Source organism: Cydia fagiglandana, chromosome 3 (genome assembly GCF_963556715.1).
Source record: "Cydia fagiglandana chromosome 3, ilCydFagi1.1, whole genome shotgun sequence".
Classification (NCBI taxonomy): Eukaryota; Metazoa; Arthropoda; class Insecta; order Lepidoptera; family Tortricidae; genus Cydia; species Cydia fagiglandana.
In genome coordinates, this window is record NC_085934.1 from 7088924 (window position 1) to 7113663 (window position 24740).

At 38.7% G+C, this 24740-nt stretch overlaps 1 protein-coding gene and 1 non-coding gene across 2 annotated transcripts in view; one reads left to right on the top strand and one right to left on the bottom strand.

Moving 5' to 3' along the window:
- LOC134679940 (serine/arginine repetitive matrix protein 1-like) overlaps positions 1 to 24740 on the top strand; it is a 47923-nt gene that overhangs the window by 17801 nt on the left and 5382 nt on the right. Inside the window, exons 2-6 of the mRNA XM_063538892.1 lie at positions 7633 to 7907; positions 19062 to 19303; positions 19901 to 20157; positions 21231 to 21436; positions 23479 to 23697. Coding sequence (XP_063394962.1) covers positions 7647 to 7907; positions 19062 to 19303; positions 19901 to 20157; positions 21231 to 21436; positions 23479 to 23697 — 1185 coding nt within the window. The 5' untranslated portion in view covers positions 7633 to 7646. The remainder of the gene's footprint in view (positions 1 to 7632; positions 7908 to 19061; positions 19304 to 19900; positions 20158 to 21230; positions 21437 to 23478; positions 23698 to 24740) is intronic.
- On the bottom strand, positions 16940 to 17143 carry LOC134663293 (small nucleolar RNA U3). The gene has a single exon (XR_010098135.1). It is a non-coding gene; the product is annotated as a small nucleolar RNA U3 (small nucleolar RNA).

The following is a 24740-nucleotide window of genomic DNA, read 5'->3' on the forward strand; positions in this document are numbered from 1 at the left end:
TCGTTTGTAGTCGTATTTGCCTTTAAATTTATTATATAGGGTAATAAATTCCATATCCCACTGACCAAAAAACCGGCCTTCACAATAATTCAGTGGAAATAAAAGAAAACATCTGGTAGCGAAAGGGCAATTCTCATAAATAAATCACGAGTTATCCGCCTTAGATCTGACGGCCTGAAAACGGGAGCTTTCGTTTTGACGCGACGTTGACCACCGTGTTATTTATGTGTTTATGAAGAAAAAAACATACGTTTTTAGGTACATTGTTTACCTATTTGTAACGCAGCAGACGCCTGGGTATTTTTTAGGGTTCCGTACCCAAAGGGTAAAACGGGACCCTATTACTAAGACTTCGCTGTCCGTCCGTCCGGCCGTCCGTCTGTCCGTCCGTCTATCACCAGGCTGTATCTCACGAACCGTGATAGCTAGACAGTTGAAATTTTCACAGATGATGTATTTCTGTTGCCGCTATAACAACAAATACTAAAAACAGAATAAAATAAAGATTTAAATGGGGCTCCCATACAACAAACGTGATTTTTGACCAAAGTTAAGCAACGTCGGGAGGGGTCAGTACTTGGATGGGTGACCGTTTTCTTTTTGCTTTTTTTTGTATTTTTTTTTTTGCATTATGGTACGGAACCCTTCGTGCGCGAGTCCGACTCGCACTTGCCCGGTTTTTGTGTGATTTAAAGATGACTCACGCTAGACCGGGCTGTGCCCGGGCCGAGGAGTCCGACATATCATTTTCTATGACGGCTGATCTGTAATCCATAAATAAAATATATAAAATCCATAAATAATAAAAGCATGAGTCATCCTTTAATGTTAATACGGTTAAAATGCGTCTTTCCTGGGGTGTTCATAGAATAAATATAATCCTCACGCTGTGGACCTTACACTTACTTATTTGAAAAATTCCCACAAGTAGTTTCCGAATGGAAGCTTGCTTTAAATTCTCGTGTAAGTTTATACAAACTTCCGCTAATGTTCCTGCTTTTTTGACAATGTTTTGCAACTTGCACATTGCTATCTAGTTCCGGTGTAGTCTGTCCTTTATTCGTTTTCCACAATTCCCTACGTCAGCTTCCTCACTTGACATGTTTTTCTCGGGGCCTTATTTGGGTATGCGTATCTTTAATTACAAATCTCCCTGCGGAGCTGCGACAATAACAAAGTATACGTGGCTATATTCAGGAATATATGTAATACTTATAGTTTGTAATTTCGTTTAAATTGTAATAAGAATTCTAAATATTACTGTACATCCCGTAAGTTTGTCTATCTGACCTGACTGGAGTTTTCCTCTCATCTAATCGAAGGTTAGCTGGAAGAGATCCCTTATAGGGATAAGTTCGCCTTTGTACTTCCATTACTGTAATTTATTTTTGTAAACCTGTGTTGTGTACAATAAAGTGATTACTACTACTACTACTACTATAAGACATTTGTATACATCTGTTACGTATCCCTTGTGGTTTGTGGTTTGTTTTGTACGCTAGTATTTTACATTTCCCGTTGCAAAATAGCTGCTTTCTAATATGTACGTTCTTCAATTTAGTTGTTAATTTATCTCTAAAAAGGGTGAGAAGCTCGCTTCATTTTACATTTTGTTCAACAATTTAATATGGAAGTTACTTAGTTGGCAATGCACTTGGTAGATGATCTCTTTATAAAGCTAAGTAGATATATAATAATATTAAGTATATATTATATGTTATGTAGGTAGCTAGGTAAGCCACGGTTACTGTATACTCGCGCTCACTTAGTTACGCTTGGCCTGGGTCGGGTTTCCCGAAAATCTTTGAAAGCGGATACGAGCATAAGAAGGACCCAAACAAAATCCTTCCAAGTTTCACATGATGGATAGACGTTTTCATCTTTACTTACCAAATATTTTCCATATTGACACAGCAGTAGAATTTATTTGCTTTACGTGTGATATGGACCACATGTTCAAATGATCAGGCACTGCGATTTAAACTTTATACCATGCGAGTTGGGTCGAGATCACTGCATTGTTTAGTAATGTACGAGCTTGTAGAATCTTGATATTCCATCAATAAGTTGACAGGCTACCGCAAGCGGTGGGTAATGGATTGCTAATATTGGCTGAGTCGTAGGTCTACACCCTCTGGATAAGCCGCTATCATCCGTCTTTTTGTCGGTAGATTCCCGTAGAGCCAAGGGGTGTCGACACATTACTTAAAGTACTGGGTGTGTAAGGCAAGGGTGCCGCATAGCCGTGGCGTGTCAGGAAATGAACGAAATTGAAAAGCGTTCCCGAATTTACATTAAAATTTACTGATTGAATTTCATCAATTTTTGTTAATATATACCTACCTACGAAATGTGGAAGTGGTGGGTTAAGTTTACCTACTTGTACTTAATAAAATTATTATTAACAACACAATCACGGTATAAGCAAAGTTCCTAAAATGTCGGCAATGTATATATTTAAATGATGAAACGTTTTCCATTGTTGCCAAGAGTTGGCCAACAGCTTTGAAAGCTTACTAAACAAATGAACCAAAAAGCTTTCTTTTCTCTCCCCTATTTTTGTGAAAGTTGTGAAACCCCTGCAACTTCAAATATTTTAATTTCACTTGAGAAGCTCAACAGAAGCCAATAAACGTTTTTTATTTAGTAACTGTAAGACGTTATTCGCTGATGGAAATGAAGAGGGTGCGGGCTCCGACTTTTTACGAGCAACGGTTAGAAATTCTGAGATATGACTCGTCCGCACTACACTGACAACCTACGTTAGGTGTGAATCGAGCAATAACGACCTTTCTTTCAACGTATTAAGAACTTATTCGTGTCCTAGTTAAGTTGGTTGGTATAGCGCACTGTCTATCTGCGAACCATTCATTTCCTCGCGTCGAATAAAATGACGCCGCGATAAAAACATTTTATGTCACTACTGTTGTTTATACTTCAAACGTTTTGGATGAATATATAGCGAGAGCGCAATTGTTTGTGTTAAACGCAAGAGTTTCCCACCTTTGTTTATTCTGTTAAAAAGTTTATGCCGGAAGGTGTGACATATGAAAGCGTGAAATGACGCGAGAGATTTTCATGTTACATTTTGTAATAACCGTTGAATGAGCGTCGGGTGCGGTGGAGGGCATTCAAGTTCCGAAATGACTCGGAGAAAGATGTTTGAGCCGACTAATGGCTACATTTAAAATTCGAGAGCTTAGAGTTAAAGGCTGTTGCTTGGAAATTGTTTCTAAAATGTGGCGATCTTTTCAGTGAAAGGTCTCGAGTCGAGGTTTTTGATTTCTTCTTTAATTGGGATTTGAGGCGCGCTCCCGTTGCGATTGTCAGGTTCGAGAGAGGAGGCCTTTGTGACGCTAATGAGAAATTTCATGGCCTATTTAGGTCCACTTGTGTTAACGAGCGGATCTATTTTCTTAAAGATCTACCTAATTGCTTATCGTTTAGATGAAATCTTTATCGGTCTTACTACAGCAGATGTTTATGCTCAAATGGATAAATGATATGCGCTAAAAGATGCTACAAAAGATGCTTTTTGTAACATTTATTTAATATTTAATAACAAATTCCCCCCTTAGGCCTTTCTCAAAGTTTCAGAACCATTATTTTCTTCCTTTCGCATGGATACCTCTACCATTTTATATTCTATCATTCCTTTCCTTGAGCCAGCGATCAATTGATCTTCTTTTGAATTGATTTTCTTAGCAATGTTTATAAAGAGTCGTTTATATGGAGATAAGTATCTACTTAGTGTTGAGTTTTCATTTCATAATTTTTAAGAAAAAAAAACCGACTTCCATGGGGGCCTATGAAAGATTATTGTAGATGGTACACTATGTAGAAAAGGAGGTAAAACCACCCACTTTTCTACTAGCATTTCGCTTCTGTATAATGGCTCCTCTACAGGATGGGCCAACGCCGGCCACTCCAAGGGACGCAGCCATGCGGTAGAATGAGATAGCAATATCACTTGCTCCCTCTAACGCATAAATGCGTCCCTTGGAGTGGCCGGCGTTGGCCCATCGTGAAGAGGAGCCATGAGGGTCGTAGTTCTAGCCTAACCTAACCCACTCCTCAGATAGCAGTTCGGTTCTGTGCGGATCGCAGTTCGAACCTAATCAAACCCACTTTTCAAGTAGCATTTCGTTTCTGTAAGGCTCGCAGTTCTAACCTAACCTAATCCTTATTCGGTTCTGTGAGGATCGCTGTTCAAACCTAACCTAACCCACTTAATGGCGCATGCCGTGCGGTGTCCGGGGGTTTAAGCGGGAGGGGCTAGTAAGATTGGCATCATCGTACTTTATACCTACATTAATTTTATGGTAGGAGTGGTTTTCTGGGTCAAGGTCCGGGTCCGAGTCCGGGTCCGAGTCCGCGTCCGAGTCCGGGTCCGAGTTTGGGTCCGAGTCCGGGTCCGAGCCCGGGTCCGAGTCCGGGTCAGAGTCCGGGTCCGAATCCGGGTCCGAGTCCGGGTCCGTGTCCGGGTCCGAGACCGGGTCCGAGTCCGGATCCGAGTCCGGGTCCGAATCCGGATCCGAGTCCAGGTCCGGGTCCGAACCGGATCCGGGTATGAGTCCGAGTCCGGGTCCCAGTCCAAGTCAAAATCGAAATTCGTAATCACCAAACGTCTACCATGCGTCATTGAAGAGTTCTGTTCTGGTCATCATCAGCAGTTCCACTTCATCAAATGCGACATAGACCGGGAGATAGTGACACATTTTACTGGATCATTTGTACCAGTATGGCGGTTCGTCAGGGGTCTAAGCACAGTAATGAAGGAAAGAAAAATGATGGTCATAGCGCTGGTACCGGCGGCCCAATCGCGTGGGCGTTAGTCGAACGTGTCGGATAAAATACGAGTGTCGAACGATTTGTTCCACAAAAATCCTCGTATTTTCCGATAGTCCATAAAAAAGAAGTAGGCGGTAGCGTAATGCCATACTTCTCCGGTGTGACTTACAGCCCGCCATACTGAGGCGAACACATTAATTAAAAAAAAACAATTCAACCATTTGTGCCAAGCTAATTTTTGCACAGGTGATCATCGTTGAGCAGCCATTCATGGACATCACCATGCCATACTCTTCGGACGGTTCCAAATGGCCGCCATACCGCCGCAAGGGAGTTAATTTTTTTTTTGCTAAACGATTTGTATCAGTATTGCATTTAAATTTTTGGAAAGTATTTGATAAAATGTGACCGTTATTATAATTGCCATACTTATAGTAGGGGGAAAAAGTGCTGCCATACTTGAAAAACTTATTTAATCGACACGTTTCAAAAATACGACTATGTATACGTTAAATAATTTTTTACAGCATGGCATCATGGCATGGCAAATTATTTCAGATTATAACTACGGGGCGGACGACTGTGAGACTTAAGCCAAGACTTAAAACAAAAAACAATTTTTTGACGATTTGTGCCAGTATGGCATTTGGATTTTTGGAAATTATATGATGCAATGTGACCATTATTATATTTGCCATACTTCTAATAGGGGGAAAAAGGGGCACCATACTTGAAATAAAAAAAAAATTGTACACATTTGCCACCGCCTACAGGTATGGCATTATGAGATTTCCATTTATGATCACACAGAAAGTCTTGAAAAAAAATTACAAGACGGTACAAATCGTTTAGCAATAAAAAAAAATTAACTCCTTTGCCGGCGGCGGAAAAGTATGGCATGGTGATGTCCATGAATGGCTGCTCGACGATGATCAGTGATCACCTGTGCAAAAATTAGCTTGGCACAAATCATTGAATTGTTTTTTTTAGATTAATGTGTTCGCCTCAGTATGGCGGGCTGTAAGTCACACCGGAGAAGTATGGCATTACGGTACCGTCTACTTCTTTTTTATGGACTATCGAAAAATACGAGGATTTTTGTGGAACAAATCTTTCGACACTCGTATTTTATCCGACACGTTCGACTAACGCCCACGCGATTGGGCCGCCGGTACCAGCGCTATGACCATCATTTTTATTTCGTTCATTACGTACTTAGACCCCTGACGAACCGCCATACTGGTACAAATGACCCAGTAAAATGTGTCACTATCTCCCGGTCTAACAGTTTTTATTGTAAATGCTTGATCTTTTTATGATGAAAATACAAAAAAATCTATACGTATGCCTTTAATATTTGAGGAGTTCCCTCGATTCCTTATGGATCCCATCATCAGAACTCGAGCTTGACAAAAATGTGGCTTAAAAACTTATCTTGCTTAACGAACATAACGAAAAGGAAAAATCGCCAAACGTGAACTATGCGTCGTTTAAGAGTTCTGTTCTGATCATCATCAGCAGTTCCACTTCATCAAATGCAACAGTTTTTAATGAAAATGCTTGATTTTCTGATGTAAATACAAAAACCTCTATACACATGCATTTAAGATTTGAGGAGTTCCCTTGATTCCTCATGGATCCCATCATCAGAACTCGAGCTTGACAAAAATGTGGCTTAAAAACTTAACTTGCTTAACAAACATAACGACGAGGACAAATCGCCAACCGTGAACTATGCGTCGTTGAAGAGTTCTGTTCTGATCATCATCAGCAGTTCCACTTCATCAAATGCAACAGTTTTTAATGAAAATGCTTGATTTTCTGATGTAAATACAAAAATCTCTATACGCATGCCTTTAAGATTTGAGGAGTTCCCTTGATTCCTCATGGATCCCATCATCAGAACTCGAGCTTGACAAAAATGTGGCTTAAAAACTTAACTTGCTTAACAAACATAACGAAGAGGACAAATCGCCAACCGTGAACTATGCGTCATTGAAGAGTTCTGTTCTGGTCATCATCAACAGTTCCACTTCATCAAATGCAACAGTTTTTAATGAAAATGCTTGATTTTCTGATGTAAATACAAAAATCTCTATACGCATGCCTTTAAGATTTGAGGAGTTCCCTTGATTCCTCATGGATCCCATCATCAGAACTCGAGCTTGACAAAAATGTGGCTTAAAAACTTAACTTGCTTAACAAACATAACGAAGAGGACAAATCGCCAACCGTGAACTATGCGTCGTTAAAGAGTTCCGTTCTGATCATCATCAGCAGTTCCACTTCATCAAATGTCACTTTTTTGGGTGTATATGCTTGATTTGTTGATAAAAACCCAAAAATCACTATATGTATGCCTTTAAGATTTGAGGAGTTCCCTCGATTCCTCATGGATCCCATCATCAGAACTGGGTTTTGACAAAAACGGGACCAATCTGGATACATTCAATCAAAAAAAGAATTTTCAAAATCGATCTAGTAATGACGGAGATATGGAGTAACAAACATAAAAAAAATAAAAAAAAACATACAACCGAATTGATAACCTCCTTCTTTGAGATTTGGAAGTCGGTTAAAAATGAAAGAGTTAGGGGTAACTGCGTCAGTTTACCGTCCGGTGTCAGTTTCCGCCCACTTGACGGATTAGCAAATAATACATTTCATTTATAATTTGCTACTTGCGAAATATATTTTATATGAAGATTTTTTTTAAATATTAAGTATTGCAATAAGTCCAAATTTGTGCAGCAATTAAGGTTTATATTCAAATTTCGTCAAGTGGACGAAAACTAGAGCCGGACGAAAACTAGACCCTATTTAATTCCCTGGTGTTCTCAGGTGCCGACGGCGGCATGTTGGGCGCGCGGCTGAAGTCCTGGATGGAAGCGCAGCTGGGGCGCGCCAAGAAGCGCAAGCAGAAACAGCGGCTCCCCGCCACCACCGGCCCGCTGCCGCCGCCCCACCTCTCCTCCCCCGAGAGCGCCTACAGCACCGGGTACTCCACCGATGGCACGTCGCCCGGCGCGCCGCCCGCTACGCTCGCCGCTCCGCTTGTCGCTCCGCCGCCGCCGCCTGCACCGCCGACTACACACCTTTACCATGAGCCAGCTAAGGTATGTTTAAATACTCTCTGTTTATTAATAAATAGAATAGAATAATAGTACCATTGTGCGCCCTTACAGGGTCATGATCTGACTTTATATAATGTATCTAATGTAAGTATGTACATACATGACAATACAATATTAAATAAATGAATCATAAATACTGTCATATAAATACATATATGCTTAAAAAGTCCGTTTGAAATGGTACCTACGGTTTATTTTTATTAGTGTTATGATTCGATGATACACAACCTCGAAAACGACTCTACAACCGTTTTAAAATTAGCATCCATAGATGCAGGGTAAAGGCCGATCAACGCATTACGCTTTATCATATCCCATCAAAAACATAAATGTAAAAAAGGAGAGCCAAGTTCAATACAAAAATTATGCTTGGCTGTGGGGTTCGCCGCAAAAAGAATGGAGATTTAAATGAGTGCCAAGTTCTATGCAAAATCCAAATATGTATTTATAGGAACAAAATAACATTATAAACAAGTATTAAACTCTATTTCTTTGCTTTATTGGATACCTATAACAATTGCTGTTATTTAAAAAAAATGTGAGATCTTAAAGCAGGTTAGATTTGACTTGGCCAGTTTTCATTACATCAGTCATTTTATAAAGTTATTCAACATATATATTTTGTAATTCTGATAAAAACTGGCCAAGCCAAATCTAACCTACTTTAAGATCTCACATTTTTTTTAAATAACAGCAATTGTTATAGGTATCCAATAAAGCAAAGAAATAGAGTTTAATACTTGTTTATAATGTTATTTTGTTCCTATAAATACATATTTGGATTTTGCATAGAACTTGGCACTCATTTAAATCTCCATTCTTTTTGCGGCGAACCCCACAGCCAAGCATAATTTTTGTATTGAACTTGGCTCTCCTTTTTTACATTTATGTTTTTGATGGGATATCAATACTTTTTGTAAAGAAAACTAGGCAGGTATTGAGATTTAATGTTTTTTCTTGTGTTTCCGCTGCATGTTTTTTACTTCTGTTCTTTGTATTAATTATGTGGTGCCGCGCGCCGCCAACGACACACCGTTGGCCGGTTGTTTAGCGCGTATTACAGGTTTTTTGTATGGGGACCCCCCCTATTTTTTAACTTTTTTTATTTTTAGATTTTTTCCTACGCTTACACACAATTACCGAGCTAGATTCCAAATTTCATCCTTCTAGGTCATCTGGAAGTAGGTTAGGTTTAGGTACTATATGTCAGTCACAATAAAAAAGAAATTTGTATGGGAACCCCCCCTATTTATTAACTTTTTTTTGTTTTTAGATTTTTTCCTACACTTACACACAATAACCGAGCTGGATTCCAAATTTCATCCTTCTAGGTCATCTGGAAGTAGGTTAGGTTTAGGTACTTATATGTCAGTCACAATAAAAAATGGTTTTTTTGTATGGGGACCCCCCCTATTTTATAACTTTTTTTAATTTTTAGATTTTTTCCTACGCTTTCACACAATAACTGAGCTGGTTTCCAAATTTCATCCTTCTAGGTCATCTGGAAGTAGGTTAGGTTTAGGTACTTATATGTCAGTCACAATAAAAAATGGTTTTTTTGTATGGGGACCCCCCCTATTTTATAACTTTTTTTAATTTTTAGATTTTTTCCTACGCTTTCACACAATAACTGAGCTGGATTCCAAATTTCATCCTTCTAGGTCATCTGGAAGTAGGTTAGGTTTAGGTACTATAGGTATGTCAGTCAGTCTTAAAATTTACGACTTTTTGACCTTCATATCTTTATAACCGTTTGAGCTAGCTTCATGAAATTTGGGCTTCTAGATGTCCTTATGGATATAATTAAACACACGTAGTTTTATGTGTTTACGTTAAAGATGTTTTGAGTTATAGAAGGGTCAAAAGTGGCACCAAGTGGTTCGTGTAATATTACACTTGGCGCTGGCTAGCCAGTTCCTTTGCTTGAACTTGGCTTGACACGCTGCCGCGTGTCTAGATTGATAGTTCATTTCAAAAACACATATTTTTATAAATAGGTACCTAGAGTCAATTGGCGGTTTTTTGTATTAGTACTACATTCCTACTACGTCCCTTGAAATCACAAGAAAACTACCTCATCAAAACCATAGTGAAAATTTGGTTCTGTAACGAACGAATTATAAAATATTTTGCATAATATATAATTATCATGCACGTTTTTGAATGCAAGGATGCGCGAATATCAGTCAAATTGAAGCAGCCAGCATGTGTAGCTCTTTGAAAACATTCAAAAACCTTCATAAAACACTCTCATCATAAACTCTCGCATGCTAAATCATATTCAAAACACGGAAACGGCGCATAACTTGCTGGAAATGAAATAAATAAAATCCAGCTCGGAGCTGCGGGTTTCACATTGTGCTCACGTAGAACTAGCGAACTGGGATGAGATCTCTAATATTTATCCCGGCTACTAACTGATTTTATTGCGAGATACGTTCTCGACTCGCGAACTATACGTGTCTGATAAAAGGAGATACGAACTATAGGTAGGTATAGTTCTAACAAGACCGAGTAACGTGTGACGGTTCAAATATGTATAGGTATAGAGATTCTACTTTGTACCTATTATGCAAGAGTTATGCAATAGTAAACTAACTAAGCTTTAGCACTCGTTCTCGTAATTTAGCTAAGATACTTAACCCGTGGAGCGCCCTACTGTCACACGTGTGATAGTAATTGTGTAGGAGTTCGATACTACGGTAATAATAGGATGCTCCACGGGTTAAGGCAAAAACTATCTTAGCGCCTCTTGCATCATCCCGTTAACCCGAGGTTAAGCGGTTAAACTGTTAATCCAGTGTCAAATTATACTGGTATAACCATGGTGACTCCAGGTTATCCGGTTAACTTAACCCTGGGTTAGTGGGATGGTGTAAGTGGCGCTAAGTAGTTACTCCTCCGGATTTACACGCAATTTATCTACACAACCAGCCGTGGCTCACTCCGCGATTTCGTCGCTTTGCTACAGGTAGCTAAAACTCCATCCGTTCGACCCCAATTTTGGGGTTTGCCATAAGCCGCGCGTGGCGCTGTCGCCACCTAGCGGCCATATCTGTGCTGATCGTGACAGACGCGTTTTGTTAGAGAGTGAGTCTTCTGTACCTAGTACTATTATTTATTCTGTGACACAACACAATATTATTTAGAAGGTCGCTAAAGTAACAATATAGATTACAATCTGTGGCCACATAAATCCCTACTACTCGTAAGTATTATTTAGAACCTTTGTTTCGTCACGAGAGGTCTGAAGACTCTGAAGTGCTTTCTTACCGGAAAAGGCGTATATTTTCCGGGAAAAAGGTCTAAATAATAATGAAGCGCCCTCTTCTCGGGTTGTCGGCTCCTTAAGCACGACACGTAAACTGGTCCTTTTTTGGCAAAGATAGATAGATACGAGTACCTGCTAGTATAAAATAAAGACAATGTACAGTACCAAATAGCTAACAATATAGGTATTGTTATCTATTTAAATAAATTAAAATAGATGTAGTTGCCGCGTTAGGAGATACTAAACTTACAAACGAGGCTCTTTTTTCTTCATACAAAAAATATCGCTATTATTTACGTTCTTTTTCGTTCTTTGGTTTATTATTTACTGGGATAATCTAATAGTAATAATACGAAGTTATTACCTAAATACATGATGCAGTCCTAAGTAAAGAGTATAAAATAATTAAAAATATTGGGCTAGTTCGTTTTAAAAAAACTGGTTCCGAGCCCTGCTTATAGTGCTTACAAACCTTATAATTAAAATTAGACATAAATATATTGAACCGCTACAATTGCTACAAATAATAACGTACGCAACTTTGTATGGCCTACTAGAGGTTGATAGTCTATAATTCTGTATTTAAGTTGGGCTGGTAAATGGAACCATTTTAATTAAAGTCCCTGACGCGAGTTTAATTATTATGGAATAAATTTTCCCACACAAAGTTCGTGATTGCACATTTATAATAAGTTTACGTTAAATCCCCGTTTTGCATTAATTGGGTTATAGTTCAAACATATAGTTACTCTACTTCGCTCGCTTTATATGCGGAGTACGCTTCGCGCAACTTCGTTAATTAAGTAGAGCAGATAAATTGACGAGGGTGGTCTTTCATCTAAGCCACACAAAGCCTCATGGGCGTATATTTACATTGCTTAACAAGCGTGAAGCTAACAATCACCAGTGTAATAGTTATCAAGAGATCTAGGTATTTATCTGCGCGAAATCAGGGAGCTCATTACACTGGTTCCACAAGGCTTGCATTTGGAATAACAACACCGAACGTCCATTATTTTAAAACAGAATGATGTTACAGTTAAAGACCTAATATGCTTCCGATCTTCTTTTGTTCGTATAGCGTTTTGTAGGGGAAAAATGACTTGCCTAATTGATTGATTATCTTTGTTGGCGCCCGAACTTTTACGCGTTTCATTTTGCTCGTAGCGTGTAAAAATTAAAAGGATCAAGCGTTGAACCCTCGTGTGATTAATTCAAGTCGTAAATTTTAACATATCTCCCTGTTTTTTGGAAATTAAGCCCCTGGGTGAGGTAATGAGTCGAGCATGCTGTGTTACTGGCATTGTCTTGTTTATATTAATTCGCCTCCAGGTTTTTCATTTCGTATAAATTAGTTAAAGTCGAGACTTGTTTATAAACTGACTAGGGGCGATGTACTGGGTGCATAATATAACATTCCATTATTAAATCGGATATAATTTATTTATTTTGATATGTAGCGGACTAGCACGCGACGTAAACATTAAGATGTATCTACCTCTAAACAAAAACCTATAAAATCAAATGACTATCGTAAAGGAGAAGCGACATGACAACTGCATGACAAAGAGCTCGTTCGTTAGTTGATAGCTGATTTTATTCCCATGGGATTAAAGGTCATTTGTAAGATTATTGCTAGTAAAGTCATGCGAACTGTGGAAATAATTTAGCTTCATATATTTTGTAAAAAATATTATTTACTCTAAACATGTATATAATAATATTACCTACCTATAACTATAATAATGATATATTTCAATAACACTTCTTCAATAACACACAAAATTGTTTGTAATAATATATTTATATGGGACACAACAGGCTAACAAATAATAATAAATAATTTGCGGCGGTGTTAATGTCGTGAGCTACGAGCACGGACGTAGAGAGTAATCGGGATAGTGTACACTGGCCAAAAAGTGTGTCCACATGAGACATCAAACCTGAGCCCTCCATCTCTTTCTAATTAGGGTGACCATAAGTCATATATATGTGGGATATTAGCATAATCCAGGCCAGGATCTTTTCTCATTCATGCATAATCAGAGAAAATCATACTGTATTTTCCCTATGCTAGTATAATCGTCCCAGAAAAGAGATGGATATAGTTATTTTCTCTCCTGTAAAACGCTTGACACAACCTTACTTAATTTAGTCGTTATAAAAGCTGTTACTGTGGATGGGCGTAATCGCGATCATGGTCGATGGTGAGGAAGGTGTGGTCCGCCGTACGTACATCAAAAACACAGCTATAAGAGAGAGCGAGACAGATATCCAGGATGGGGTAAAACGTTGTACTACGTAACTAGGTAATTCGCAAATCGTGTAGATTAAAAACACTGCCCTCGGTCGTATTTTAATTTATCACCACTCTACGAATTTAATTCCTACTTTCAACACTTGTATCGCAAATTACTTTATATTAATACTATACCGACTAGTTATCGATACTAGTCATTTTCTCAAGCCCTAGCGTAGCGTGGCGTAACAATTTATGTTTATACACGAAATTATCTTGAGTATTGACTAAAATAATAAAATATTAGAACACAACGAAATAAAAACTTACATTTAACTGTGTAAACCGGCATCTTACACTATTTATGCTCCTCATAATTTAACAAAATACCTATCACTATCAATATCATACTCATGGCGTGTTCATATACGTGATGACTTCCCTTTTGCATACTTAAGCTATTCTTTAAGCGTAAGCGTCATCGTAGATCTGTGATTGTAACAAAATATTCAAATTTGCCGCCTTTGTATACTGACGGAAATGTGTGTCCAACCTATATAGAATCGATTACATATATATAAATAGTTAGGATTAACGTTTCAGTAATTAAATATTATGTAAGTAAGTATAAATATAAGTCTGTAATGTCTAAGGACTTAGTATTTAATTTTTGGCAATTACCTATATAGCTCTCATAACATGAATCGAATAATTAAACATGCCGAAATAAGTATATCTTACATTAAGTATTACATTAGTATTAGTGGTGGTGGTAGTATTAGTATCCCATCAAAAACATAAATGTAAAAAAGGAGAGCCAAGTTCAATACAAAAATTATGCTTGGCTGTGGGGTTCGCCGCAAAAAGAATGGAGATTTAAATGAGTGCCAAGTTCTATGCAAAATCCAAATATGTATTTATAGGAACAAAATAACATTATAAACAAGTATTAAACTCTATTTCTTTGCTTTATTGGATACCTATAACAATTGCTGTTATTTAAAAAAAATGCGAGATCTTAAAGCAGGTTAGATTTGACTTGGCCAGTTTTCATTACATCAGTCATTTTATAAAGTTATTCAACATATATATTTTGTAATTCTGATAAAAACTGGCCAAGCCAAATCTAACCTACTTTAAGATCTCACATTTTTTTTAAATAACAGCAATTGTTATAGGTATCCAATAAAGCAAAGAAATAGAGTTTAATACTTGTTTATAATGTTATTTTGTTCCTATAAATACATATTTGGATTTTGCATAGAACTTGGCACTCATTTAAATCTCCATTCTTTTTGCGGCGAACCCCACAGCCAAGCATAATTTTTGTATTGAACTTGGCTCTCCTTTTTTACATTTATGTTTTTGATGGGATATCAATACTTTTTGTAAAGAAAACTAGGCAGGTATTGAGATTTAATGTTTTTTCTTGTGTTTCCGCTGCATGTTTTTTACTTCTGTTCTTTGTATTAATTATGTGGTGCCGCGCGCCGCCAACGACACACCGTTGGCCGGTTGTTTAGCGCGTATTACAGGTTTTTTGTATGGGGACCCCCCCTATTTTTTAACTTTTTTTATTTTTAGATTTTTTCCTACGCTTACACACAATTACCGAGCTGGATACCAAATTTCATCCTTCTAGGTCATCTGGAAGTAGGTTAGGTTTAGGTACTATATGCCAGTCACAATAAAAAAGAAATTTGTATGGGAACCCCCCCTATTTATTAACTTTTTTTTGGTTTTAGATTTTTTCCTACGTTTACACACAATAACCGAGCTGGATTCCAAATTTCATCCTTCTAGGTCATCTGGAAGTAGGTTAGGTTTAGGTACTTATATGTCAGTCACAATAAAAAATGGTTTTTTTGTATGGGGACCCCCCCTATTTTATAACTTTTTTTAATTTTTAGATTTTTTCCTACGCTTTCACACCATAACTGAGCTGGATTCCAAATTTCATCCTTCTAGGTCATCTGGAAGTAGGTTAGGTTTAGGTACTTATATGTCAGTCACAATAAAAAATGGTTTTTTTGTATGGGGACCCCCCCTATTTTATAACTTTTTTTAATTTTTAGATTTTTTCCTACGCTTTCACACAATAACTGAGCTGGATTCCAAATTTCATCCTTCTAGGTCATCTGGAAGTAGGTTAGGTTTAGGTACTATAGGTATGTCAGTCAGTCTTAAAATTTACGACTTTTTGACCTTCATATCTTTATAACCGTTTGAGCTAGCTTCATGAAATTTGGGCTTCTAGATGTCCTTATGGATATAATTAAACACACGTAGTTTTATGTGTTTACGTTAAAGATGTTTTGAGTTATAGAAGGGTCAAAAGTGGCACCAAGTGGTTCGTGTAATATTACACTTGGCGCTGGCTAGCCAGTTCCTTTGCTTGAACTTGGCTTGACACGCTGCCGCGTGTCTAGATTAGTGGTTTAGTAGTAGTACATTAAGTATTTTTACATTAAGTATGTACGTAATAACAATTCTGTAAGACCGATCCAAATCGTACCGATATCATAGTCACCCTAATGAGTTTGACAATGTTTTCTTGTATTGTACAAGTGTGTGTGTGTGTGTGTACACGAAAAATATGTCATCAAGTTGGGGATACCAATTAATATCCAAAGTTACTACAATTTCTACCATATTCAATTTAATGTTTTTTTTTGTTTTGCACATGCTTGGTTTAATCAGTTAATAATATTAACATCATAATAATTAACAAATTACTTAAAAGATATCAGAACTGTAATCGGAATATAGCACTAAAATATTATAAGAAGATAATTAATTTCAGTAGTATATTGATATAATTTCTACCACAATGGTATCTTTTTAACATTGGCAACATGTGCGAGTGAGACACAGGGCTCGGGTTTTCTATCTCATGTGGACCGTTTTCTCTAGTCTGGTACGAACAACTTTCTGTCTCGGTGATAAGGTTCAAATTAGTGTGGCAAAAAAAGTGACAAATCGCTCCAGTTTAAACAATATAACTTCATGGCTACGAGTAAGTGGTGCCAAGCGACATCTAGCGAGGGATCTTGGCGATTTTTGTCATAAGTACTATTTTCTAATTTCTTCTATTAATATGCTGAAATAAAAATATCAAAGGCTAAGAATAGGTAACATTTTCACCAGGTTTTTTTAATTAATAGTATATTTTTCTAGTATATACATTAGGGATTTAAAACGTCAGGTACCTACTTATATCGAAACTGATAGAATTTTTATTTATAATTTTATAAGTTAATTTAGTATATTTACTCATATTTAGTTTGGATATTTCATACATAGCTTGAAGCGTATGTGGTTGTTTTTTATGGAAATTATCTAAATATAATTTTTGTTATTAACTTATTTTGAAATTTATTTTCCTAAAAAAACTGTCAAAAATAATAATATCAAAATAATGTGAACACTGTAGAAACCGTGTCATTCATATTGCGAGAGTAATAATAAATAGTTTTCAATAATTTAAAAGGTGTTAAAAAACCAGCCACTCAGACAGCGACGGTACCCCACGCCTCTCTCCGAAGAGAGAGGTGAACGATCATCGATGGCTGATGACCAGACAGTCATCGCCTTTCTCACGCTCAGGGCACCGCGCCACATCTCATCTTCGTGGATGGGGTTAGCTCACGTATTGTGATAGCCTGGCGAAGAGCTTACTATAGAAATGATCCTATGAAGTAAGGTCTTGCCGCAACAATTTCAAGCGGGGAGGGTCATGATCTCGAGAAAAATCTTAACACCGCGAAGTAGGATTCGTCGCGGACGGAACAGCGACATCTTCCATGAAATTGGGTAAACGTAAACGGGGCCACCACGTGGACTTTATATTTAGTTCGTGGTGATGTCAGCATGCGTACGCGCACGTGGCCTCGCCTTGCCGATAATAGCTGATATACAGCTGTTTGGATTTGAGCATTTATATAAATATGGCGCACACAATAGGTCGTATCTTTAAAAGTTACTCCTGACACATACGCCCTTTTTTACGGTAGGATAGTTTTATAAACCGGTTAAAATCTTAAGGTCTTTTAAAATTTCACTATTTTAATCATTATTAAATTAATATGTATTTAAATAGTACTGTTTGTTTTCATACCCAAATGAAAGTTATTAAAGTAAGTAAATATTATTTATTGGACCAGTTATGTAACAACAAAGAAATTAGTAAATAGTAAGATAAATATAACTATAGCCTGACAACAGTTTATTTGACCCTCGCCATTTTGCGGATTTTCAATGGTACTAATTTCTTTTACTGGCAACAAGTACTCTTTGACAACGAACGTTGGATGTCATCGAATGTCACCGATGTAAACAAATAGAAAATATCTACGAATATATTCAAATATAAACGGTTTTATTACAAAAATGCCATTAAAAATATTCCAAAGATGCTAAAAAATTGTAGTGAATGCAATCAAATACTTACAGCTTAAAAAAGACGAAGGATTGTGTTGTTTGACTTGTTGTTGTTGGTAAATTTTAAAGTTGACATGACCGGTATTGACGTTTTATAGTGCGGTTGTATTGAACTGGTTATCGTATCGTATAGGAAGTAACTCAAGAAAATTGAAGCAATTGCTGTGATCATGTTAAAAAAATTGAAGGCGATTATAGGAATAAAGGTCCTATAATTGAATTGGAGACTGAACGTTTTATAATAGAGGTTGGTCGTCCTGAAAGCGACACAACATCTGATGAAAATCAGACTTCGTCAGAGTCAGAAAACGAAGAATATATGAATATTAAATATTTAGAATCAGATTTTGACGATTAGGTAAATTGAAAGAACCGAATTCTCTGTAAGGAATGTTTCTGACATTATACGAGTATCAACATGAAGCCAATGCCCACTACCCCAACTATACATGACGTACGCACATTATTGCCATACGTAAGCTGTTTGCAGCGACACTATCTCAGGGTTAAATAAACTGTTGTCAGGCTTTACCTAAAACGTAATAGTAAGATAAAATATAACCATGTAAAAAAAAAGATTTACGCCCTTATTCATAAACGCGCTACAAGCCTCAATTAGCTAATAATCGTTTGTCTTTGTCGTTATCTGCTATTTTGACATGTATTTGTAAGAAAAGAAAGGGATAAAACATAATTTAACTAAATCAGGCCCGTAAAGTTTTATGAATAAGGGGGTAGGTATTTAACTGATTTCTAATTGTCTATATACTTACCCCTTATTCATAAATGCGCTGCAAATGTCAATTAGGTAATAATCGTCTTTATGTGTCATTTTGAGTTATGTATTTGTAAGAAAGGGATAAAACATAATTTAACTAAATGAGGCCCGTAAAGTTTTATGAAAAGGGGCTCAGTGCATAATAGTGGTCATGGTATACCTAATAATATACTCCGCCTGGTACTCTCTTCCCGTCTTTTCTAGGTCACCTGACTGACATAATTACATCATGCGACAGCGCTATATGATAATATGCGATAGCGCTATATATAGCGGCCATGTTATTGTGACGTAGGCTTGTGTCACTCTGGGAAAAGAAGACCATGTTTTATTAGACTATGATAGTGGTTGAATTTAAGAGTGAGTGAAACGAAACGCAATAAAAATAACTAAAAAACCATTTTCCAGCGTCGATCGAGCGTGGGAGTCCGTCGGCCGGTGCCCGAGCCGCCCGTGGTGTGCATGACCCCGTCGCCCCGGCCTCGCTGTCGGATCCGCACCAACCCCTGGCTGGGGGCCACGTCTCCCAACCCCCGGCGGCGACCCCCACACCTTCTACATCAGCAGTCGCTCCAGTGCCCGCAGCAGGCGCCTCAGTTACACCACGCGCCGTACTCTTTGGACTCCCATCCTGCTAAGTTTAGCAACAGGTGGGTTACAATATATTTTGGTTTCCGGTTCTGACTAATGACTTATTATTCTTTCATAATCTCAGTCAATTTACGGCAGCCTTAATTTAGTTTGATTGCTAAAGTTTTCGGAACCATTTGCTTCACGCAAACGGGTGCTGTCCTAATAATAAGAAGGATATATTCACCAAATTACCCGATTTAAGTAAATTAAGTAACTCTCGACATTACAAAATAAAATAATACTGGGCAACGACTTGAAGGATTATGTTATGCCGCAAAGGATTACTCAACCTCGAACAGTTCAACGTCCTTCTTAACGAAGCCCTACTCTAGTATTCAAGGCAGCCATTAGAATAAGTATAAGACTATAAGCTGATCGATTTGTGCCAATGGCCCCTGTGCATAATACTTAGGTATGTCATCGGTAACGAAAATAATTAAAAACTAAAATATGCCACTGACCATTACAAAAACTGTCTGTAAATTTTAGTTTTAACCTCAGAACAGTTATAAAATACTTCGTTTGTCATATCCATTACCCACTGAGTCTTCCAGTCTCAACCACAAGACATATCACAGCATATCTCGTATAACAAGATCTTGTGCCCATTTCAGGTCACCGCACCTGTCGCCCCACTTGTCACCACAGCCTCGCTCTCCGTACTACCGCGAGGGAGCGAGCAGCGACGAGGAGTGCAGGGGCATGCGCACGAGGGGGAGAGAGACGGCTATACTGTCGGATGCCGATATAGATTCTGACGGGGATACAGGGCTGGATGGTGGGGATGAGGACGAGCCTGATGAGACTGCATCGCCGGGACGAAGACGGGCGAGGAGAAGGCGGCCGCCTCGACGACCACCGCGATCAGCTGGTGAGTGACATATATATATTATTCAAATAAATGCTTATTGGATATGGCAAGGACTTGATGAGGAATATAAGACCTAATAAGGATCTTACAGTTTAAAGTTAAGGAGTTTGGCCATCTTTGGCATGCCATCGATGCACGTTGAGTAAAACGTCTTAACACGTTCGCTGCGGGACCAAAACTGGCGGTTTTTTATATGGTGCGTTAACTGGCCGATTGGCCTGGTGCTTATTTCATTTCATTTATTGGTGGTTTATTTCAGGAAGTATTAGTGTTGGGAAATAAGTTATCGACATAATATTTTTAATATCAAGGATTGGTGACATTAATTTCGGAGCGATTTTGCTGCGAGTCATTCTTTTTTAAATCATTTTTCACAAACACCTTTCTCCACTTTGATTTGTCTGTATCAGAAAGTTCACTTTCAAGGTTTCTATCTTGCTGAAACGATAGTTCCAGCATTTTTCTACATCGTTTATTTGGCCGAGACATAATACACAATTAAACTTCAATAACACCATGTAAAAACGTAAACAAACACTCGAATAATGCACTATCGTATTTACGTCTGTTCCCGCTAATTACGACACAACACTAATCGTAAGTAAGTAATTCAATCACCTATAACAGTGCGGGAAGGGGTGGAGTGACCTTGTGTTCTATGACAGACGTTCCGGCCCGTTACCCGCAAGGAATCGAAAAAAGAATTACTTAGTGCGTTATCAGGCCGGAAAGCCTTAGCACAATTTTCATGCTTTTTTGAGTAGCCCTTAAGGTCGTGAACTCAAACCTATACTTGTCTCTTTTGTACATACAGAAATGCTCCTTATACAGCCGCCGCACCAGGGGAAGTTCACCGTTTCTCGCCTCCGCACAGAGTGGGAGTACATGCATCGGGTTTTTAAGCCTTATATCGCAGCGAACGTGTTAACTAAGGTATTCAAGGGAATAACCAACCTACGGCTTCATGGGACATTCAGGGAGCAATGACTATGGGATACCTATTGACTATGAATACTTGACATGTATAGGTAAACAACATGTGTAGTGATTTATTTATTCAAATTACATTTCAGGAGCAACACCACCACGAGCTCGACGCCGGCACGCTCCATCAGCGCCGCCGGTCCGCGAGCGCGACCCGTTATTGGAGGCCGACCGCGAGGCCGAACGCAAGTACCGCGAGCTCATCCGCGAGGCCGAAAAGCTGCTAGTCACCGTGTCGCGGGCTCCGATCGAGCCACCGCACAATCCTAGAGTTCGTGAGCTTAGGGCTACGGAGGTAAGTAAACAAATAAGTAGGGAAACACAAAATTTACTTCTACTCGTGCTTGAGACGTGTTGCTTGAGCAACGGGGAAGCCGAGAAGCTGGTACTGGTACCCATCGACCCCCTACAATGTGAGAGTCCATGACAAACTGGTGGAAAATTCTTACAATCGGTTGTATCGTTGGTATTAAGCCATCTGCTGGTGGAGGTTGGTGTCGAATATGAGGAATAGCAACTATAGATGGTCAAGCAAATCTTGTCAGTAGAAAAAGGCGCGAAATTCAAATTTTCTATGAGACGCTATCCCTTCGCGCCTACATTTTTCAAATTTGCCGCCTTTTTCTACTGACAAGATCTGCTTGACCAAGTATAGGTAAATAATATGTAGGTACAAGAAGCTCACTCACGAGAACGCAACGCTGGTTTTTGTTACGAGGACGAGGCCCTGAGAGTCCAAGCTCCAGGGCTACGGATGTAAGTGTAAACATAGCTCCGTCCGTGATCTCCTATTAAATAGAAGCCACGCGTTGTCAGCGACAATGCTTGTGTTACCGCACCATCTCATTTGGGTGGGAATCATCTTTATAAAATGACCGTATAAAATTCCCATTGTTATCATTTATCAATCATTGTGATCGGCTCCATCTTTTGGCGGAAACATCGTCTTATTTAACCATTTAAACGTCATTTCATTACTGTTGCCTATACAAAACATAGCTGCAATACATAATTCCAACAACATTAAAGTTGATAAACATTGGCGTTCTTAGAGAAGTCATTTTACAGACAAACGGCTCTTATCAATGGTTCATTATTCATTTGTGTATGTCATCCATACTAATCATAATTCATTTTTTTCAGCATTTTCCTAGACGTATCACCCAACATCTGAGCCCAAACCTGTCTGTGTTTTACAATACTGTTGGTTTATACTGAAAGTCAAACTAGATGGCGCTAGTAGTCTTCAAATTACGTACTTTTAAAAGTTATAATATAATTCCATTTTTGGGCAGTTTCACGCAGTAAAACCAATAGGATTCCTCTTTCGTTGTATTATTTGTTAAATCCACTTATCGATAGAGCAAGCATTCTCATTACTTATATTTATTTCACTCCTTGTAACAGTCAATGAGATTGAGCTTATAATTACGAGTATATATTAGTGGTAACATAACATATTTAAGCTCTTTATGTCGAATATTTGTACAACATGGCAAACTACCTATGCCAAATATGGAATAAGTGAAAGCTCACGAACCTCTGTTTCTCACCAAGGATAATGCCATACAAATAAGTACCTCTTAATAAACCTAGGTACCACTTATGTATATATCTGTAGCTTTAGGTATATCAATAATGAAGCAACCCCCACCTATTGACATGAGGGCCAATGAGCTTGAGGAGCCCTATACCTAACCTGTATGCTGCACTGCACCCTTACTAGGGTTGGAACCGGTAATTTTACTCAAACAATGAATCGGTTTATAATTTAGGTTTTTTAATCATTTATTTTTTGGGAAGGAAAAACCGAAAAATCTTGAATTTATCCGAGAAGAAATCCAAAAATTCAAAGTATGGAAAGTGCCCAGCAACCTGCTTTGGTCCAGTATGAGGAATAATCTCCATATAAAGTCCAATCCTGCTCGTGTATGAGAGCTTAGGAGGTCTGTGTATTGGCAAGGATGTGGAGGGAGAAGTGGGGCTGACTGTCACAAACACACGTTATTGCCATTGGAACTAATTTTAAGTACTAATACAAAAGGATTATGGACACTATAGTCGTGCATCCAGCGAAGACAGAGTTAGACCAAGAAAAGTCTGCAGCGATTTTAATAGCCCCACGCAGTGCAAGTGTTATTTTAAACGTCAAACTTCTATGAAATTTTGACGTATAAGTATATAACACTTGCACTGCGTGGGCTAGTAAAATAGCTGCAGACTTTTCTAGGTCTGACTCTAATCAGTTTTGTTACAATAGAAGTAAAAAAAAACCGGTTTCGGTTCCGACCCCAGACTCGCACCTCTAATGTCCCTATGTCCTATGTCCCCCCAAAGGTGGAAGCCCCCCGCCGCAGCCCCGAGCGCACGCACCTGACCAACTTCATGCGCGCCAACTCGCCCGAGCCGCGGCGCCAGCCCCTCACCCCCGCGCGCCGCTCCCCGCTCGCCGCGCCGCCCCCGCCCCCGCCGCCGCCCCCCCGGCCCCGCGCCGCGCCCGGCCCCGACCGACCTCACTCCGAGCCGCCGAAGAGGAAGGCCTACCAGAGGGATGAGGTGAGAACCTTTCAGTAGACCTAGCACATGATTGGCGCGACAGTATCTCGCGGCGACGTAGACTATACCCGTCTTTTACTAACTATGTTAAAAAAAGAGGGACGAAGATACTGTCGCACCAATCATGTGGTAGCCTGGCGGGTGTGGTTTATGAACATGTAGTGCGGAGAGACCAAGAAAGTCATGACGAGAAAGGTATCAGGGATGAATATGAACGAATGTAAGAGGAAAAGCAAACCAAGAAGAAGCATCCACGTTTTCCCTGCCACTATTAGCCACCCCCGCGCAAGTGAATAATGCGATGACGGGAGATACAGCACCTCTAGCATAACTTACCGACTTGAGGGCTTGTCGCGTGTTGGCAGCACAACTCACGCGCGAGAGCCGCGACAAACTCGCGTTCAGAGGTATAAAGCGATAGCAATTAAGTTATTTTATCTTAAAGATCATAGACTACGAGTATATCCAGGGTATCGTTCTAGATAATACAGTCATTATATGTTTTCAGACAAACAAATTAATATAGTTTTCAAACCTGTGTGACGTGATACGTCTAGGTGTACTGTTTAAAATGCACCACTCTCCCCCCCCCTCCACCTGACGCTCGACCCCCCCCCCACCTTGAAATGTGTCCCCGTTGGTAGTTTTTTGGCATTCTCACGAAAACTATAATAGATATCAAAAAAGTGTCAAGGACAGAATTAATCCTCATTAAATTTAGAACAAAAATGGTCTTATGTGTTTTATTATAAGTTGGACGGTATTCAAGCTATAAGTACTTGTATAACCTTAAAAGAACAAAATAACCATACTAGTATGACGAAATGCAGAATATCTTCAAAACGGCTAGACCGATTTTAATAAAATATGCCTAAAAAATCACCGCAGTGAAGCCAGCTATCAAACAAAAGAAACTACATCAAAATCGGTTCATCCGTTTCGGCGTTACGAAGTCACAGGTAAACACAGAAATACAATTTTTTTTCAACTGCACCCAATAATTTTGTAAACCGATTAATTTTGATCAATTATTTTAATGGGAT